The sequence below is a fragment of the Schistocerca americana genome, chromosome 9, assembly GCF_021461395.2.
Source record: "Schistocerca americana isolate TAMUIC-IGC-003095 chromosome 9, iqSchAmer2.1, whole genome shotgun sequence".
Taxonomy (NCBI): Eukaryota; Metazoa; Arthropoda; class Insecta; order Orthoptera; family Acrididae; genus Schistocerca; species Schistocerca americana.
In genome coordinates, this window is record NC_060127.1 from 174,087,362 (window position 1) to 174,106,312 (window position 18,951).

Here is an 18,951-nt window from a genome sequence, read left to right on the forward strand (position 1 = left end):
CGCGGGAGCTAATGTGCGTATCAGCTGCAACAGCAGCAAGAACATTAACTCCCTCCTCTTGTGTCGTCACTTGTTTCCTTCTGTTACGTTGTCTAGGTGTTACACTACCAATTGCACGTAACTTGTTGAAGAGGCTGCCGAGATGGTTGATGTCTGTGGGGATGTCTTGCCGCATACACCGTAAAAATTCTTCCTACACTCACTATACACTGTGACCTTTTCTGCGTTGGTAAATTGCATCTTCCACACGCAACCCGCTCCGTGGACTGCACACAATAACTGACTAGCAAGTCGCAGTGCATTCAAGGAACACACGAACGAAGTGTGAGCAAACATCGTTCATAGCAACTACGCAAGCTGAATGGCACAACGAAGTGTCCCTGTGGAAACTTTTCAAAAAAAGATTTCTCGTAAACGATTCGCAGTAGAATCCTGCTACATACACCACTGACATTCTAACTTACCGTACTTTTAATTTGTTAGTTCCGATACGCATTGCTCCAATTACAAAGTAAACAACTGCACAGAAATAGACACTTTCCAAATATTACTGCAGCGTGTTGTTTGGCTAACAATACCGATGAGTTCTACGAAATATGCACATCAATATAACTTTCCGCAATATTTGCGTTGCAATTTGCAGATCATTTATCCTGTATACACAATAAAAAAAAACATTATATGTGGCAATTATTACTGAATATATACGATCTGTTTACAGTTTCCTGATGTGGCAATATACATATAAATGAATTGGAATTGAATTGTCTACTGTGTCTGTATGTATTAGTCCGACGAAATGAAGGTGGGCTAAAGGACATTTCGATTACCATAATCCCACCCGTACCGATTCATACAACTAAGAAGATTTTTTGACAAGATCAATGTGTTGTTTTTTTTTTTTTTTTTTGTAAGGATATAGGCAAGGACATCATTCATTTTGTTTCTATAATAATGAGTGTGATCACCCACAAGTTTAATTTTTTTTACAGTTGTCAACACCTTTGACCCACACTGAAACAGATTCAGATTCATTTATTTTACGATGATTCCTAGCCCTGAGAACCAAGGACATCGACGACAGGTAATACGATTTACCCATATCTCAGTTGTAGACATCTTCGATCTGAAATGTCCGATAAGCTACAACGTCACGGCTGTTAAAACTTTCTAGACCTGCATCTTTATCGTCTTTACGTCCACGTACTAGAGCAACGGTGACCCACCCATTACCGTGCTGATTGGCACCATTCTTGCTAAGTGTAAAGTTCAAAACTCCACCACAGAAAACGGATGGACCATGCAAAACTACTTGTGCGCCTACATAGTTCTCGGTATTAATAGCAATATTGTCTATTGCCTGTAGGGCGGGTACGCCTTCTCCTCCTATAGTAACGTGTGTACTTAAAACTTCTATACACAAGCACACCCGCACTGTGCAGAACTGACAGCCTACTGAATACAATGGTACACTTGGAAGAAATATTTCGTAAGAATGGATATACCGTGAGGTCACAAAAGTCATGGGATACACTACTGGCCATTAAAATTGCCACACCAAGAAGAAATGCAGATGGTAAACGGGTATTCGTTGAACAAATATATTATACTAGAACTGACGTGTGATTACATTTTCACGCAATGTGGGTGCATAGATCCTGAGAAATCAGCACCCAGAACAACCATCTCTGGCCGTAATAACGGCCTTGATACGCCTGAGCCTTGAGTCCAACAGAGCTCGCATGGCGTGCACAGGTACAGTTGCCCGTGCAGCTTCAACACGATCATCAAGAGTAGTGACTGGCGTATTGTGACGAGCCAGTTGCTCGGCCACCATTGACCAGACGTTTTCAATTGGTGAGACATGTGGAGAATGTGCCGGCCAGGGCAGCAGTCGAACATTTTCTGTATCCCGAAAGGCCCGTACGGGACCTGCAACATGCGGTCGTGCATTATCCTGCTGAAATGTAGGGTTTCACAGGGATCGAAGGAAAGGTAGAGCCACGGGTCGTAACACATCTTAAATGTAACGTCCGCTGTTCAGAGTGCCGCCAGTGCGAACAAGAGGTGACCTAGACGTGTAACCAATGGCACGTCATACCATCACGCCGGGTGATACGCCATAAATTTTTCTTTTGTTTCCTTTACTGCTTGCTCAATATACAGATTGAATAACGTCGGGGAGCCTCTATAGCTATCCATAATTGCGGAAGAGTTGCCGGTGCAGGATGTCGTGCAGCAATCGACCTCTCGATTAAGTCCCATAATCGTCGACTGGATTAATCTGGGGCGATCTGAGTACCAAATCATTTGATCGATTTATGCAGAATGCAGTCGCGAACAGTTGTGGCCTGGTGCATGGAGCACTGTCGTCCATAATAATTTCATCGTTGTTTGGGAATAAGAAGGCCATGAATGGCTGCAAATGGTCTCCAAGTAGCTCAACAAAACCATTTCCAATCGATGATCCGTGTAAACACAGCTCACACGATTATGGAACGACCACTGACTTGTAAAATGCCTTATTAATAACTTGGGTCAACGGCTTCGTGGGGTCCGTCGATATAGCCACGAGTCCAGGAGAGGCGCTGCAATCGGTGTCGTGTTGTCAGCAAATCCACCCGCGTCGGTCGTCTGCTGCCATACACCTTTACCGCCGTGCTTCGCTGCACTGTCCTAACGGATACGTTCGTCACACGTCCCACATCGATTTTTGCGGCTATTTCACACAATGTTGCTTTTCTTGGTTCAAATAGCTCTGTGCACTATGGGACTTAACATCTGAGGTCTTCAGTCCCCTAGAACTTAGAACTACTTAAACCTAACTAACCTAAGTACATCACACACATCCATGCCCGAGGCAGGATTCGAACCTGCGACCGTAGCGGTTACGCGGTTTCAGACTGAAGCGCCTAGAACCGCTCGGCTGTTGATTTTCTATTAGCACTGACAACTCTAGGCAAACGCAGCTAAACTCTGTCGTTAATAGAAGGCCGTCGGCCATTGCGTTGTCCGTGTTGAGAGGTAGTGCCTGAAATTTGGTATTCTCGGCATACTTTCGAACCGTGGATCTAAGAATGATGAATTACCTAATGATTTCCGAGGGCAACGGCCTTGCCGCTGTGGAAACACCAGTTCCTGTGAGATCACCGAAGCTAAGCGCTGTCGGGCGTGGCCTGCACTTGGATGGGTGACCGTCCGGGCCGCCATGCGCTGTTGCCATTTTTCGGGGTCCACTCAGCCCCGTGTGTGCCAATTGAGGAGCTACTCAACCGAATAGTAGCGGCTCCGGTTAAAGAAAACCATCGTAACGACTGGGAGAGCGATGTGCTGACCACACGCCTCTCCTATCCGCATCCTCAGCTGAGGATGACACGGCGGTCGGATAGTCCCGATGGGCCAATTGTGAACTGAAGACGGAGTGCTAATGATTTCCGAAATGAAGTGTTCCCCTTATCTAGCTGCAGCTACCATACCGCGTTCAAAGTCAGTTAATTGCTGTATTGCGGCTGTAATCACATCGGAATCCTTTTCACATGAATCACGTGAGTACAAATGATGGCTCCGCCAGTGCGCTGTCCTTTTATAGCTTGCGTACACAATACTGCCTCCATTTGTATATATGAATATCACAAACCCATGACTATCCTCACCTCAATGTCCAAAACATCAGATTAAGAGAGTTTTTCATACGAGAAACGCCCGTGCCACCAAAGAAGAGCAAGAGATGTACAGCCCACAGCCTTTCCACGACATCTGAGAAATATTTCTTCAAAAACTGCAAGAATAATGAAGAAGCATAAAATCGATGTGATCTTCCTACCACCAGCCAGGACATAAGCTCCTCTGAGATTTGTGAAGGCTGATACACACTGAAGCACCAAGGAAACTGGTATAGGCATGCGTAGGCCTACTCACATACAAAGATATATAACCAGGCAGAATACGGCGCTGCGGTCGGCAACGCCCATATAAGATAACAAGTGCCTGGCGCAGTTGTGAGATCGGTCACTTCTGCTACAATGACAGGTTACCAAGATTTAAGTGAGTTTGAACATAGTGTTACAGTCGGTGCACAAGCGACGGTACACAGCATCTCCGAGGTAGCCATGAAATGGAGATATTCCCTCACAACCGTTTTACGACTGTGCCGTGAATATCAGGAATCCGGTAAAATTTCAAATCTCCGACATTGATGCGGCCTCAAAAAGATCGTGCAAGAACGGGACCAACGACGGCTGAAAAGAATCGTTCAGTGTGATAAAAGTACAACCCTTCAGCAAACTGCAGCAGATTTCAATGCTGGGCCATCAACAAGTGTCAGCGTGCGAACCATTCAACGAAACATCATCGATAGGGGCTTTCGGAGCCGAAGGCCTACTCCTGTACCCTTGATAACTGCACGACACAAAGATTTACACCTCGCCTGGGCCCGTCAACACCGACATTGGATTGTTGATGACTGGAAACATGTTGCTTCGTCGGACGAGTCCCGTTTCAAACTGTATCAAGCGGATGGACGTGTACGGGTATGGAGACAACCTCATGAATTCATGGACCCTGCGCGTCAGCAGGGGACTGTTCAAGCTGGTGGAGGCTCTGTAATGGTGTGGGGCGTGTGCAGTCGAGTGATATGGGACCCTTGATAAGTCTAGATACGTCTCTGACAGGTGAAACACACGTAAGACACCTGTCTTATCACCTGCATCCATTCATGTTCATTGTGCATTCCGACGGACTTGGGCAATTCCAGCAGGACAATGCGACACGCCACACGTCCAGACTTGCTACAGAGTGGGTTCAGGAAGATTCTTCTCAGTTTCAACTCTTCCGTTGGCCACCAACCTCCCCAGACATGAACTGAGCGTATCTGGGCTGCCTCGTAACGTGCTGTTCAGAAGACCTCTCCACCCCCTCGTATTCTTACGGATTTGTGGACAGCCCTGCGGGATTGATGGTGTCAGTTCCCTCCAGCATACTTCAGACATTAGTCGAGTCCATATCACGTCGTGTTGCGGCATTTCTGTAGTCTCGCGCGGACCCTACACGATATCAGGCAGGTGCACCAGTTTCTTTGTTCATCAGTGTACGCTATTCCTAGTGAGTGTAGTAGAAGTTACATAGGACAAACAACATGTAGGCTTACTGTAAAATAACGTCTCATTGAACACCAGTGATATACAAGTCAAAAAGTCTGTAGTGGCTAGATTACGGGAATGTTAAGATACTGAGTACAGTCTCATCCTAATGGGATTCAATGGTCCAGGAAGCTTCAGAAATTGCAAAAGAGGTTCAAATGGCTCTGAGCACTAGAGCACTATGGGACTTAACTTCTGAGGTCATCAGTCCCCTAGAACTTAGAACTACTTAATCCTAACTAACCTAAGGACATCACACACATCCATGCCCGAGGTAGGATTCGAACTTGCGACCATACCAGTGGCGCGGTTCCAGACTGTAGCGCCCAGAACCGCTCGGCCACCCCTGAAAATTGGAATTAGTAGGCAACCTGCTCAAGCGAAACGAGTGTTTCCAGCTCAACAACGCATGGAAAACCCTAATTTCACGTCTCCGCTCTCGAAGGAAATATTGTTGTAACTCTTGACTTCCTAGCATTCCAACATACGTGTCCTTAATAATCAACCAAATAGTTCCTTAAGACTGTGGATTCACTGACTGCGCTTGAAATGTTTTACTCTTAAAGGAGTAAAATTTTATTTCTGACTGACGCTCTTACACGAAAATTCTGTGTGATGACGAGTATTCGTCCACGACTGTACGCTGCTTCAAATTCCGTACAGCTGAATGTCAATTGTACACATTGACGCTAAGACGGTATGTTTAACACAGGGCTTTAATGCAGAAACAGACTTCTAAGACTCAGTACGATGGCGGACGAATTTCAGCTGGCTTCTGTGCTCGGCATAGATGACGCCCTCTCACCCTTACTCTAATATACTTGCTTGTTATCAGCCATGTTACTAATAGTGTTCTCTCTGACGCACGCGCGTTTGTTCCACAATGTAAAGTGGTTTGTACATTCATGAGCCAAAACATTATGACCATCTTAACAGCTTGTTTGTTCGTCTTTGTAACGAAATACATCACTGACTCTGCGCATCAGGCATCCGACTGTTTCTTGGAAGGTTTGTGGAGGTATGTGGCATCAGATGTCTTTGCACAGGTCATGTATACACAGTACGCTCCGTCTGCAGGCCACAAGTGGCTCATCGGGACCATCCGACCGCCGTGTCATCCTCAGTGAGGATGCGGATAGGAGGGGCGTGTGGTCAGCACACCGCTCTCCCGGTCGTTATTAGCTCGTCAGTTGGCATCACGAGACTGAGAGCACCCCGAAAAATGGCAACAGTGCTTGGTGGCCTGGATGGTCACCCATCCAAGTGCCAGCCACGCCCGACAGCGCTGAACTTCGGTGATCTGACGGGAACCGGTGTATCCACGACGACAAGACCGTTGCCACAAATCATGTAATTCGCAGAAATAACGAGGTGCTGATTTTAGTAGTGGTGATGGCGCCATATAGCAACCCAGATGGCTTCAATAGGATTTACATCAGGCGAATTTGCTGGCCGAGACATCAATGTGACTTCACTGTAATGCACCTCAAACCATTTTAGCACGGTTCTCGCTCCGAGACGCCGACAGTTATAATGCTGAAAGACGACATCGCCGTCGGGGAAGCACGAAGGGATGCAGGTGGTTTACAGCTTTCAACGTCTCTTCGATGACAACCACAGGTCCCAAGCAAACGCAGCATAATATCTCCCATAGGGTAACACTGCCCCCACCAGCATGTGTCCGTGCTGCGATGCACATTTTGAGCCGCCGTTCACCTCGATGACGGTGTTCGTGGAGACGACGAACGACCTAGTCCAGGGAAAATGTGATTCACCCGAAGAACCGACACGTTTCCGTTGATCGACCGTCGGATGCCGAAGGTCTAGAGCCCTCTGCAGTTGTAATTGACGGTGTCGTTGGATCGACATGTCAAGACGTAGGGGTGGTCTGCTGCGAAGCTTCATGTTCAACAGTGTACGATGAACGGTGTTCCCCGTAACACTTGTGCGTACACCACAATTGTGCTCTTTCGGCAGAGTTACCTGTCCTACTTTACAGAGCAGACAAGCTTCCGAACACCAGGTTCTGTGAAGAGTTGGGACGTCCAACAATTTAGAGCCTAGTGGTAGTTTCACTGTCCTTCTACCTCTTTCCTTAGATGCTCACGACAGTAGCACGTGAACATTCGACCACCTCCGCCGTTTACGGGACACTCGTTTACAGGTTCCGCGTAATAATAATCTGCCCTTTGTCAGCCTTTCTTATTTCAGTGGATTTGCCCATTCGCAGCCCTTATGTCCGCTAGGGTGATCCCCCGTCCGTGTCTGGTCCGCTTACATACATTTATTACCTAGTCAGGTGGCCCCAACGTCACCTTAGGCAGTGGTCATAATACCAGGCGATCAAAAAGTCAGTATAAATTTGAAAACTTAATAAACCACGGAATAATGTATATAGAGTGGTAAAAATTGACACACATGCTTGGAATGACATGGGGTTTTATTAGAACAAAAAAGAAAACGAAGTTCACAAAATGTCCGACAGACGGCGCTGGACAGCAAAACGTCAATGACTGCGCATGACAATCGTGTATAAAAGGAGCTCTAATGAGAGAGACAATCAGATGCACCAGCAGTCGGAGCATTTTGACGTTACCTGAAAAGGCGCTTTTAGTGAAGCTGTATTCTCAGAATGAGGAATGTGCTAGTTCAGCTTTACGATCCTATCGCCATAGGAAGGGGATTCGAACGGGTAAAGGTCCGTTGACAAATGCAGCTGTGGCGAGAATGATTTCGAAGTTCGTAGCCACGGGTTGTTTAGACGATAGACTCCGTAGTGGCCGACCGAGCACAAGGCGTAATGCCGCTGAGACAGTTCAGGAAGAAATGGAGACTATAGCGGGTTCGTCTATGCACGGGGAAGTCAGCGCTCGTGCAGTCGCACGTCGCACCGGCATTCCATACACTTCTGTTTGGTTGGCACTTAGGCGTACACTCCGATGCTATCCGTACAAAATCCATCGGCATCATGAATTGTTACATGGCGATTTAGTGAAGCGGAGGGCATTTGCGGTGTGGGCGTTTCAAAAGATGGCGGAAGATGACGATTGGTTGGGTAACGTGTTGTGGACCGACGATGCCCATTTCACCCTCCGACGGTCTGTCAACGCCCACAAGTGCAGAATTTGGGCTACCGAAAATCCTAGAACTATCGTGGAAACTCCATTGCACGACGAGAAAGTCACGGTATGGATTGGATTTACCACATCTACCATTGAACGGCCTTTTTTCTTCTGGATTTGCAACTGCTACCGTGACGGGTGAGAGGTATGGCAATATGTTACAGAATCGCATCATCCCCAGCCTGGCTGATAAACACCTGCTGTAACGTACGATGTTTATGCAAGATGGCGCTCAACCACATATTGCTAGACGCGTGAAAGATCTCTTGCGCGCGTCGTCTGGTGACGATCGTGTGCTCAGCCGCCACTTTCGTCATGCTTGTCCTCCCAGGTCCCCGGACCTCAGTCCGTGCGATTATTGGCTTTGGGGTTACCTGAAGTCGCAAGTGTATCGTGATCGACCGACATCTCTAGGGATGCTGAAAGACAACATCCGACGCCAATGCCTCACCATAACTCCGGACATGCTTTACAGTGCTGTTCATAACATTATTCCTCGACTACAGCTGTTGTTGAGGAATGATGGTGGACCATCTTTGCTTTGTCTTACTTTGTTATGCTAATTATTGCTATTTTGATCAGATGAAGCGCCATCGGTCGGACATTTTTCGAACTTTTGTATTTTTTTGGTTCTAATAAAACCCCATGTCATTCCAAGCATGTGTGTCAATTTGTACTTCTATCTACATTGTTCCGTGATTTATTCAGTTTTCAAATTTATACTGACTTTTAGATCACCCGGTATTTTGGCTGATCAGTGTAAGTCCGGCAAGCGACTCACGCTGAGAATCGCTGAAAGGTTGACAGCCAACATATCGATACAAGAATTAAAAATATCGCAGATGCACCCCAAAAAAAATGTTAGAATAACGCATGTTCCAGTTTCGACACAAGATAACAAAACCATTATAGAGGACTTTTTCGTCACGTCATTAAACGATGAAATCACCATGCGGCTACTGTTGCTTCTAGTAATCGGAAGCGGAATTGTGCGGATCTAGTTTTCAAAAATTATGTCACTCTGTTCACTGCTGATAGAATTAGTTCTTACCCTAATGAATACTTTTCCGAGCCAAGAAGATTCAAAATAGCAATTTTTTTTTTTGCAATTGTTTCAACAACGGAGTATTTAATTGATGATTAATTTGCTGTTCGTGTCTTGCTAACGTTTCAAAAGAGAAAATTCGTGAAAAAAGCTCACATATTTGATAGATGTGATTGTTCGGCAATCGTGTAATCAAACAGTACGTTTTTCCATTTATTTCTGCACAAACCGCTAGATCTGTTTATGTTGAGGATCAATTGCTACTCCCTGCATCAACCGTCGATCCTCTTCAGGTTTTCAGCTTTTCGTCTCAGATTTCTAGAGTTGCAGCATCTCAGTATACAAGATCATCTCCCTCGAAAAGCCTCATGGGACTTCCGTGGTTGTTTAGTAGGTCATTTATATACTGCTCTCTTCTCCGTGCGAATAAGCAAGCCTTGGAGGGCATGTGGTCAGCACCCCGCTCTCCCGGCCGTCTGTCAGTTTATGAGACCGAAGCCGCTACTTGTTAATCAAGTAGCTCTGCTTATCTTGCCGATCTGCACACCTGAGGATGCTCGTCTGTGTCCATAACATCACAGTCGACACACAACGGGGTGTCTGCGAGTTGAATCCTGCGAAGGTGTGACTGACATACTTGCTTCCCATTGACAGTAAGGTACCATGCAGACTGGACTACCACCTGATCACTATGAGCTCTAACGTGTGGCACCTACGCACAGATACATCAGTTACTTAATAGACACGAAAAACTTCTCTTGCGATTTTCCCGAAATTGCCAGAGTAGGGGGGCCTTACTACTTGCCATTTTGCTGTGTTAATGGCCTACTAAAGGGGTCAAAAGTTTAAAGTAAATCCGTGGGGCCCACGTCGTCGCCACCCCTTGTCAGGTGAAGTCCAACGAGAAGTCCACTGCTTCTCTGCTGACAACACCATTCCCCACTTCCCATGTTACGTCTGCCACAGACGGCCCCTACCAGGCAGACTACACTCAAGACACTCCTGTGTACCATATAACATACACAAGCACTTGCAGGCGCAACCAAGAGGAAAACCATTCTTCAAAACAAGCGGAACTTGCTAGAGACTAATGCGAACCTTTTTCTGAAGTGGTCGCCTCACAGATACAGGGAAAGTTGGAGTACACCACCGACCTCCACCGGCTTTATAAGGCCAGTGCAGCAGCGGTACAGCCAGTTCCTCGCGGAGCTAGGACCAGCTCCGATGGACCTCACCGATGCTATATGTTATTTGTTTTTGTGTGGATATAATTGTTCGAGAAGTGTAGTTTAGTTTCAATAAACGCATTATATTGAGTGTTCTACAATACTGAGTATTCACATCCCACCTCCTTATATACTGGCGGGTCATAGGGGTATCCGGATACTTTTGATGAGGCAGTGTATTTACCTTACGTTACGCCTGCTCGGCTCACCGTGCGATCTAACGCCCTTCTCGAGGGGGGAGGCATGCCGGTACCCAGCACGAATCTGGCCGGCAGATTAGTGTGTGGGTCCGGTGTGCACTGACTGCTGAAACCTGAAGTAAAACAAACTTAATACCAAATGTGCCAAAACAGAACCCACACACTGTTATTCTTTTCTGGGCCACCGAAGGGTAAACACCTGAAGACATCCATTATGGTAGGGTGCTACAAGGCATGCTACTGTTTCATGATAAATCACGTCCCCATATCGCAAATGTATTAACGCAGAAGCTACGTCAACTCAAGTGAGAGACATTCGAGCATGGTTCCTTTAGCGCTGATCTCTCGCTATGCGATTGTAATGCCTTCGAACCCTTAAAAAAGGCGTGAAAGGCTGACGATTCTTGTCAACTTCATCAACACAGCAGGACATGGTGTTTCATCAAATTGGTATCTTCAACCTGGTGTGTCAGTTGGGTAATTGCCTCAATGCTCACGACGATTTTGACTGATTAGCACACCGATTCTGGACTGTGCGGCCTTCGAACGGGAATTTTTTGATCGCCCTTTTCAATGAAGAGATTACCTACTTTCCTCCAGCTGCCCTGTTTTCGTTTGACTGGACCTTATAGCTCATATGCATGCTGCTGACATCTTTATTTGTGTTGTAGGACGAAATTGTGTACGTTATGAATATTTACTACAGATACTTATAGATTTATGTGATATTCATTCCCATAACGGCCCAAAGCACAAGGTATAATTTTGTTGCTCTAGACTGCTCAATCTACGGTTGGCAAAGCAATTTATGTGTCACTTTAAAAAAAAAAAAAAAAAAAAAAAACAAGCAGATTTCATGTCTGAAGTGAAGAGGCCGTTTAATTTGAACCTCAAGCCGCAGAACACACTTAATGAAAATGATAACCAGGATAATGAAGTGTTCGTATATACAGCGTGATCGAAAAGTCAGTATAAATTTGAAAACTTAATAAACCACGGAATAATGTAGATAGAGAGGTAAAAATTGACACACATGCTTGGAATGACATGGGGTTTTATTAGAACAAAAAAAGTCACAAAATGTCCGACAGATGGCGCGTGAAAGATCTCTTGCGCTTGTCGTTTGGTGATGATCGTGTGCTCAGCTTCCACTTTCGTCATGATTGGCCTCCCACGTCCTCAGACCTCAGTCCGAGCGATTATTGGTTTTTGGATTACCTGAAGTCGCAAGCGTATCGTGATCGACCGACATCTCTAGCGATGCTGAAAGACAACATCCAACGCCAATGCCTCACCACAACTCCGGACATGCTTTACAGTGCTGTTGACAACATTATTCCTCGACTACAGCTATTGTTGAGGAATGATGGCGGACATATCAAGCATTTTCTGAAAAGAACACCATCTTTGCTTTGTCTTACTTTGTTATGCTAATTATTGCTATTCTGATCAGATGAAGCGCCATCTGTCGGACATTTTTTGAACTTTTGTATTTTTCTTGGTTCTAATAGAACCCCATGTCATTGCAAGAATGTGTGTCAATTTGTACTTCCATATCTACATTAGTCCGTGATTTATTCAGTTTTCAAATTTATACTGACTTTTTGATCACCCGGTAGTATGTGTGGAACATTTAGTAGCTATTCTTTAAGGTACGATTCAAGCTTCACATTGATCACACACATTAAAAGTGTCGAAGATGTTATTTTACCTAGCATCAACATGAAAACTTCGTGAATTTACACCAGCAAAGTGCCCGCTCGGCTAGCCGGGCGGTCTAATGCTCTGCTTCCCGAGAGGGCAGGCATACCGGGCCCCAGCACAAATCCGCGCGGTGGATTAGTGTCGACGTCCGGTATGCCAGCCAGTCTGTGGATGGTTTTTATGCAGTTTTCCATCTGCCTCTGCAAATGCGGGCTGGTTCCCCTTATTCCGCCTCAGTTACACTATATCGGCGATTGCTGCTCAAACAAGTTCTCCACGTACGCGTACACCACCATTACTCTACCACGCAAACGTAGGGGTTACACTTGTCTGGTGTGAAACATTCCATGGGGGGGTCCACCAGGGGCTGAACGGCACAGTAACCCTGGGTTCGGTGTGGGGAGGCGGAGGGGTGAAGTGGACTGCGATAGTCGTCATGGGGTTGTGGACCACTGCGGCTGCGGCAGGGATGGAGCCTCTCTGTCGTTTCTAGGTCTCCGGTTAACATACAATACAAGATGGGTTTCCATCTGCCTCGGCGAATGCGGACGGGTTCCCCTTATTCTGCCTGAGTTACACTATGTCGGAAATTGCTGCGCAAACACTGTTTACACATACGCATACAACGTAATTACTCTACCACGCAAACATTTGGGGTTATACTCATCTGGTATGAGACGTTCACAGGGGAGAGGGGGGGGGGGGGGGAGACTGGGGGCCGAACCGCGCACAGTAACCCTGGGTTCGGTGTGGGGCGGCGGTGGGGCGGGTGGACTGCTGTAGCCTGTGGTGGGGTTGTGAACCACTGAGGGCTACGGCGGGTCGAAGCCTCCCCGTCGCGTCTAGGTCCCGGTTTCAATACACAATACCTTACGTTGCTCGAAGAGAGGAGTGTAATGGAAACCTGAGTCACAGTACAGTGTGGTGCAGCACGTCGCTAGAGGCCTCTGCCTGTCTGTCCACAGGCGGCGGACGCGGGCGGTTCCCTGTACGTGCACATGTTCGGTGCCGCCTTCGGACTGGCCGCCGGAATCACTGTGCGCCACGGGGACGCCACGGCGCAGCGACGCTCCGACACAACAGACTCGTTCGCCATGCTCGGTGAGTCACCTCCACTCTGATACTTTCTATCTGCCAACTGCAAGCTTCGTGTCCGCACTACTCAGTAGAGCTACCTGGCAAGTAGCCCGTCGTTGCCACGGACAATATACACTGACGGATTAAAGAATCGCAGCACCAAGAAGTAAATAATGTAGAGGAATAAAATTTTGGGAATATACGCTACTGGCCATTAAAATTGCTACACCAAGAAGAAATGCAGATGATAAACAGGTATTCATTGCACAAATATATTATACTACAACTGACGTGATTAAATTTTCACGTAGTTTGGGTGCAGAGATCCTGAGAAATCAGTACCCATAACAACGACTTGTGGCCCTATTAACGGCCTTGATACGCCTGGGCATTGAGTCAAACAGAGCTTGGATAACGTGTACAGGTACAGCTGACCATGCAGCTTCAACACGATACCACAGTTCATCAGGAGTAGTGACTGGCGTATTGTGACCAGCCAGTTGCTCGGACACCATTGACTAGACGTTTTCAATTGGTGAGAGATCTGGAGAATGTGCTGGCCAGGGCAGCAGTCGTACATTTTCTGTATCCAGAAAGGACCTGCAACATGCGGTCGTGCATTATCCTGCTGAAATGTAGGGTTTCGCAGGGATCGAATGAAGGGTAGAGCCACGGGTCGTAACACATCTGAAATGTAACGTTCACTGTTCAAAGTGCCGTCAATGCGAACAAGAGGTGTCCGAGACGTGTAACCGATGGCACCCCATGCCATCACGTCGGGTGATACGCCAGTATGGCGATGACGAATACACGCTTCCCATGTGCGTTCATCGCGATGTCGCCAAACACGGATGCCACCATCATGATGCTCTAAACAGAACCTGGATTCATCCGAAAAAATGACGTTTGGCCATTCGTGCACCTAGGATCGTCGTTGAGTACACCATCGCAGGCGCTCCTGTCTGTGATGCAGCGTCAAGGGTAACCGCAGCCATGGTCTCCGAGCTGATAGTCCATGCTGCTGCAAACGTCGTCTAACTGTTCGTGCAGATGGTTGTTGTCTTGCAAACGTCCCCATCTGTCGTCTCAGGGATCGAGACGTGGCTGCACGATCCGTTACAGCCATGCGGATGTCTGTCATCTCGACTGCTAGTGATACGAGGCTGTTGGGATCCAGTACGGCGTTCAGTTTTACCCTCCTGAACCCACCGATTTTAGGCTACAATCCGACCTTTATCAAAGTCGGAAACGTGATGGTACGCATTTCTCCTCCTTACACGAGGCATCACAACAACGTTACACCAGGCAACGCCGGTCAACTGCTCTTTGTGTGTGAGAAATTGGTTGGAAACTTTCCTCATGTAAGCACGTTGTAGGTGTTGCCACTGATGCCAACCTTGTGTGAATTCTCTGAAAAGCTAATCTTTTGAATATCACAGCATGTTCTTCCTTTCGGTTAAATTTCGCGTCTGTAGCACGTCATCTTCGTGGTGTAGCAGTTTTAATGGCCAGTAGTGTACTTGTCTACGTAACATATTTTAGAGTTTAACATTGCATTATCACAGGTTAAAGTACGCGCGAGATAAGCCAATGCTAATGTGGAGTGTTGGTATATTAACAGCCGCCGCAATGTAGAATGCAAGCATGTAAACGTGCGTCCATTGTGTTTACAGGTTCCGAATGTCGGTTTGTGAGATGGAGTTCCATTGCCGTTGCACTTGGTCTGTCAGTACAGGGACGGTTGAAGCTGTTTCTGGATGACGCTGGAGTTGTCCGATGATGTCCCTTATGCGCTCGACTGGAGACAGGTCTGGTGATCGAGCAGGCCAAGGGAACATATCAGCTCTCTGCGTAGCATGTTGCGTTACAACAGCGGTTTGTGAGCGAGCGTTATCCTGTTGGAAGACACCCGTTGGAATCCGTTTATAAATGGCAGCACAACAGTTCGAATCGCCAGTCAGGGTGCGTGGGATGAGCGCGAGGGTGGTCCTGCTGTCATATGAAATCGCACCCCAGACCGTAACTCCAGGTGACGGTCCAGTGCTTCTAGCACTCAGACTGGTTCCAGGCCGTCAACTGGCGTCCTTCTAACCAGCACATAGCCATCACTGGCACCGAGGCAAAACCAGCTTTCATCAGAAAGCACAACAGACCTCAAACCTGCCTTACAGTGACCTCTCGCTTGACATCACTGAAGTCGCAGATGGTGGTGGTTTGGGGTCAGTGGACTGGACGCTATATGCCAGATGTCTCGGAGGTCTCCTTGGAGCAAGCGATTTGTAACCATTGTGTTACTGAAGCGCCAACTGCTGCTCAAACTCCTGCTGCAGATGCAGTACGACGTGACACAACGATATGCCTAACACGATGGTCTTCCCTCTCGGTAGAGCCACGAGGTCGTCCGACTGTACATTCTTGTGACTTCCGGAAAGCATTTGACTCGGTGCCCCACTGCAGACTCCTAACTAAGGTACGAGCATATGGGATTGGTTCACAAGTACGTGAGTGGCTCGAAGACTTCTTAAGTAAAAGAACCCAGTACGTTGTCCTCGATGATGAGTGTGCATCGGAGGTGAGGGTATCATCTGGAGTGCCCCAGGGAAGTGTGGTAGGTCTGCTGTTGTTTTCTATCTACATAAATGATATTTTGGATAGGGTGCATAGCAATGTGCGGCTGTTTGCTGATGATTCTGTGGTGTACGGGAAGGTGTCGTCGTTGAGTGACTGTAGGAGGATACAAGATGACTTGGACAGGATTTGCGATTGGTGTAAAGAATGGCAGCTAACTCTAAATATAGATAAATGTAAATTAATGCAGATGAATAGGAAAGAGAATACCGTAATGTTTGAATACTCCATTAGTAGTGTAGCGCTTAACACAGTCACGTCGATTAAATATTTGGGCGTAACATTGCAGAGCGATATGAAGTGGGACAAGCATGTAATGGCAGTTCTGGGGAAGGCGGATAGTCGTCTTCGGTTCATTGATAGAATTTTGGAAAGATATGGTTCATCTGTAAAGGAGACCGCTTATAAAACACCATTACAACTTATTGTTGAGTACTGCTCGAGCGTTTGGGATCCCTATCAGGTCGGATTGAGGGAGGGCATAGACGCAATTCAGAGGCGGGCCGCTAGATTTGTTACTGGTAGGTTTGATCATCACGCGAGTGTTACGGAAATGTTTCAGGAACTCGGGTGGGAGTCTCTAGAGGAAAGGAGGCGTTCTTTTCGTGAATCGCTACTGAGGAAATGTAGAAAACCAGCATTTGAGGCTGACTGCAGTACAATTTTACTGCCGCCAACTTACATTTCGCGGAAAGACCACAAAGATGAGATAAGGGAGATTAGGGCTCGTACAGAGGCATATAGGCAGTCATTTTTCCCTCGTTCTGTTTTGGAGTGGAACAGGGAGAGAAGATGCTAGTTGTGGCACGAGATACCCTCCGCGACGCACCGTATGGTGGATTGCGGAGTATGTATGCAGATGTAGATGTCTTTCTGCAATGTCGCAGAAGCCACATCCCTCTTCTCGTATTCCTAATACACGACCTCGTCCAACTCTGTGAGCTGTTGATAATGGCGTCTTTCTCGCCTGAAAGACATTCTTGACTGACATCAACTCACCTCGCCCAATCTCAAAGATAACTAGCGATCACGATCGTTACAGCTCGTATTTAAAGCAAACCTCATTTGCATCCTCGTAGTGGCGCTACTGGCGCCAGTCTTATGCAGCTGGCGCAAAATCTGGATAGACAACATCTTCCAGCTGTAGAAGCACGCCTGCCAACTTTCGTTTATGCTGCACAACTCCTTTTTGGTACTGCGATTATTTTTTGCGTCAGTGTACCTTCGACTGAGCGGGGAGCAGCAATCTCCTTGCGACGTACTTACTTTTGTGATTCCTCTAGCGGGTGGCATGGCAAAAGTCTGTCTGATGGTGCAGTATTCGTTACCTGACTAACTAAATTTATTGATTGGCTGGCGACTCCATAGAGTGCTGCGTGCGCAAAGATCATATGATAAATGAAATTAGAAGGAAGGTCAGCGTTGGCCGTATTTCGTACACTTGTGCCTCTAGCCAACACATCACGAATTCTTTGCAATTTGTAACAGTAGTTCTTCCTCATGAGTGCGCTAAACGATCTCTGCATCCACAATGTGCTTTTATATCATTCTGATTTTCATAGTTACGATGATTTTTTTGTAATTAAGCCTCAGAAATAGTTGTAATGTGTTAACATGTCCCAACAGGACCAATGACATGTGTGTATCATCATGTCGTTAATTACGATAAAAAATTGTTGGTTTCCACCCTAAACATTTTTTTATAAAGCATAACGTGTTTCATGACATTTTGACCTATTAAATCGTGACATATATTGTACAATTACCACTATTTATGTATTTGACTTCTTGGTTTCAACGCAATATTTTACGTAAATTAAGAACTGAGCTCCCACGCCATATGGAGGTCACTGTGCTATAACAAATTCTGTTATATTTGATGTCATGTTATTTGTATATTTTTCTTCTTTACTAGTCCTGTAATCTGACACCATATAATTCACCTGTTGATTTTTATTCTTGCATGTTTTTTTTTTTAAGTTTTGAAAATAACACGCCAGTGCAAGTTGGCAAGATGTGCATTTCCTCCTTCCATTTTGCTATGCGTTTTTAATGTACAATTTTAAATTTAAAATATTCAGTAAATTATTTGCAAGTGCACATTTGGTATTTTGTGGTAATCTCTTGCCAAACAAAGTAATGTTAAGTCTTCACGTCACACATGTCACATAGAGGGCGTTCCAAGCCCTATCACACCGAGGTCTGCTGTATAGGTGAATGTAAACAGCGGCTTCAGTTATTGTGATCGTTCCATAGCTTCTGTTACTGCTAATAACTAGACACCAATGCCTGCGAGCTTTAATTTGTACGATAGAGGTATGTTCTTACCAACAGTTTGTTTATACTCAGATGTATTTGTGGTCTTTTGTTTCTTATTCACTCATTGCTATGTGAACATTTTTTCCCCCATGCAGATCCTCTACGACCTGATTCCTTTCCCCCATCTGCTCCTATTCCTCGAACATATCCGCATACTTTACACCTCCCACCGCCTTCATCCCCTGGTTGCTCCTCTCCAACCCCCGCCCTCTGTCCCACTCCTCCTACCCTCCATCTCTACATCCTTCATCTCCTTTCCCAAGGTGGCTTCCGTCGATTCCCCCTCCCAGATGATGCCCTCTCTCCCTCCATTTATCCCTCCCTCCTATTAACTCTGATCCTCACCTCCCCCTCCTTTCCTCTGTCCTTTTAGTGGGCTCCCTCCTCCCCCTTCCATCCTGATTTTTTTTTTCACTGCGTACCCTCTCTCTGCCTCCCTTCTCTCCCCTGAGTCCTTTTGCATTTCCCTCATCTGCCTTTCCCCACTCCCTC

The 18,951-nt window shown here is 46.5% G+C and overlaps 1 protein-coding gene across 1 annotated transcript in view; it reads left to right on the forward strand.

Moving 5' to 3' along the window:
• The window catches only part of LOC124550787 (ammonium transporter Rh type A-like), a 192,509-nt gene that overhangs the window by 116,791 nt on the left and 56,767 nt on the right, over positions 1-18,951 (forward strand). Inside the window, exon 4 of the mRNA XM_047125510.1 lies at positions 13,401-13,536. Within this exon, the coding sequence (XP_046981466.1) occupies positions 13,401-13,536 (136 nt within the window). The remainder of the gene's footprint in view (positions 1-13,400; positions 13,537-18,951) is intronic.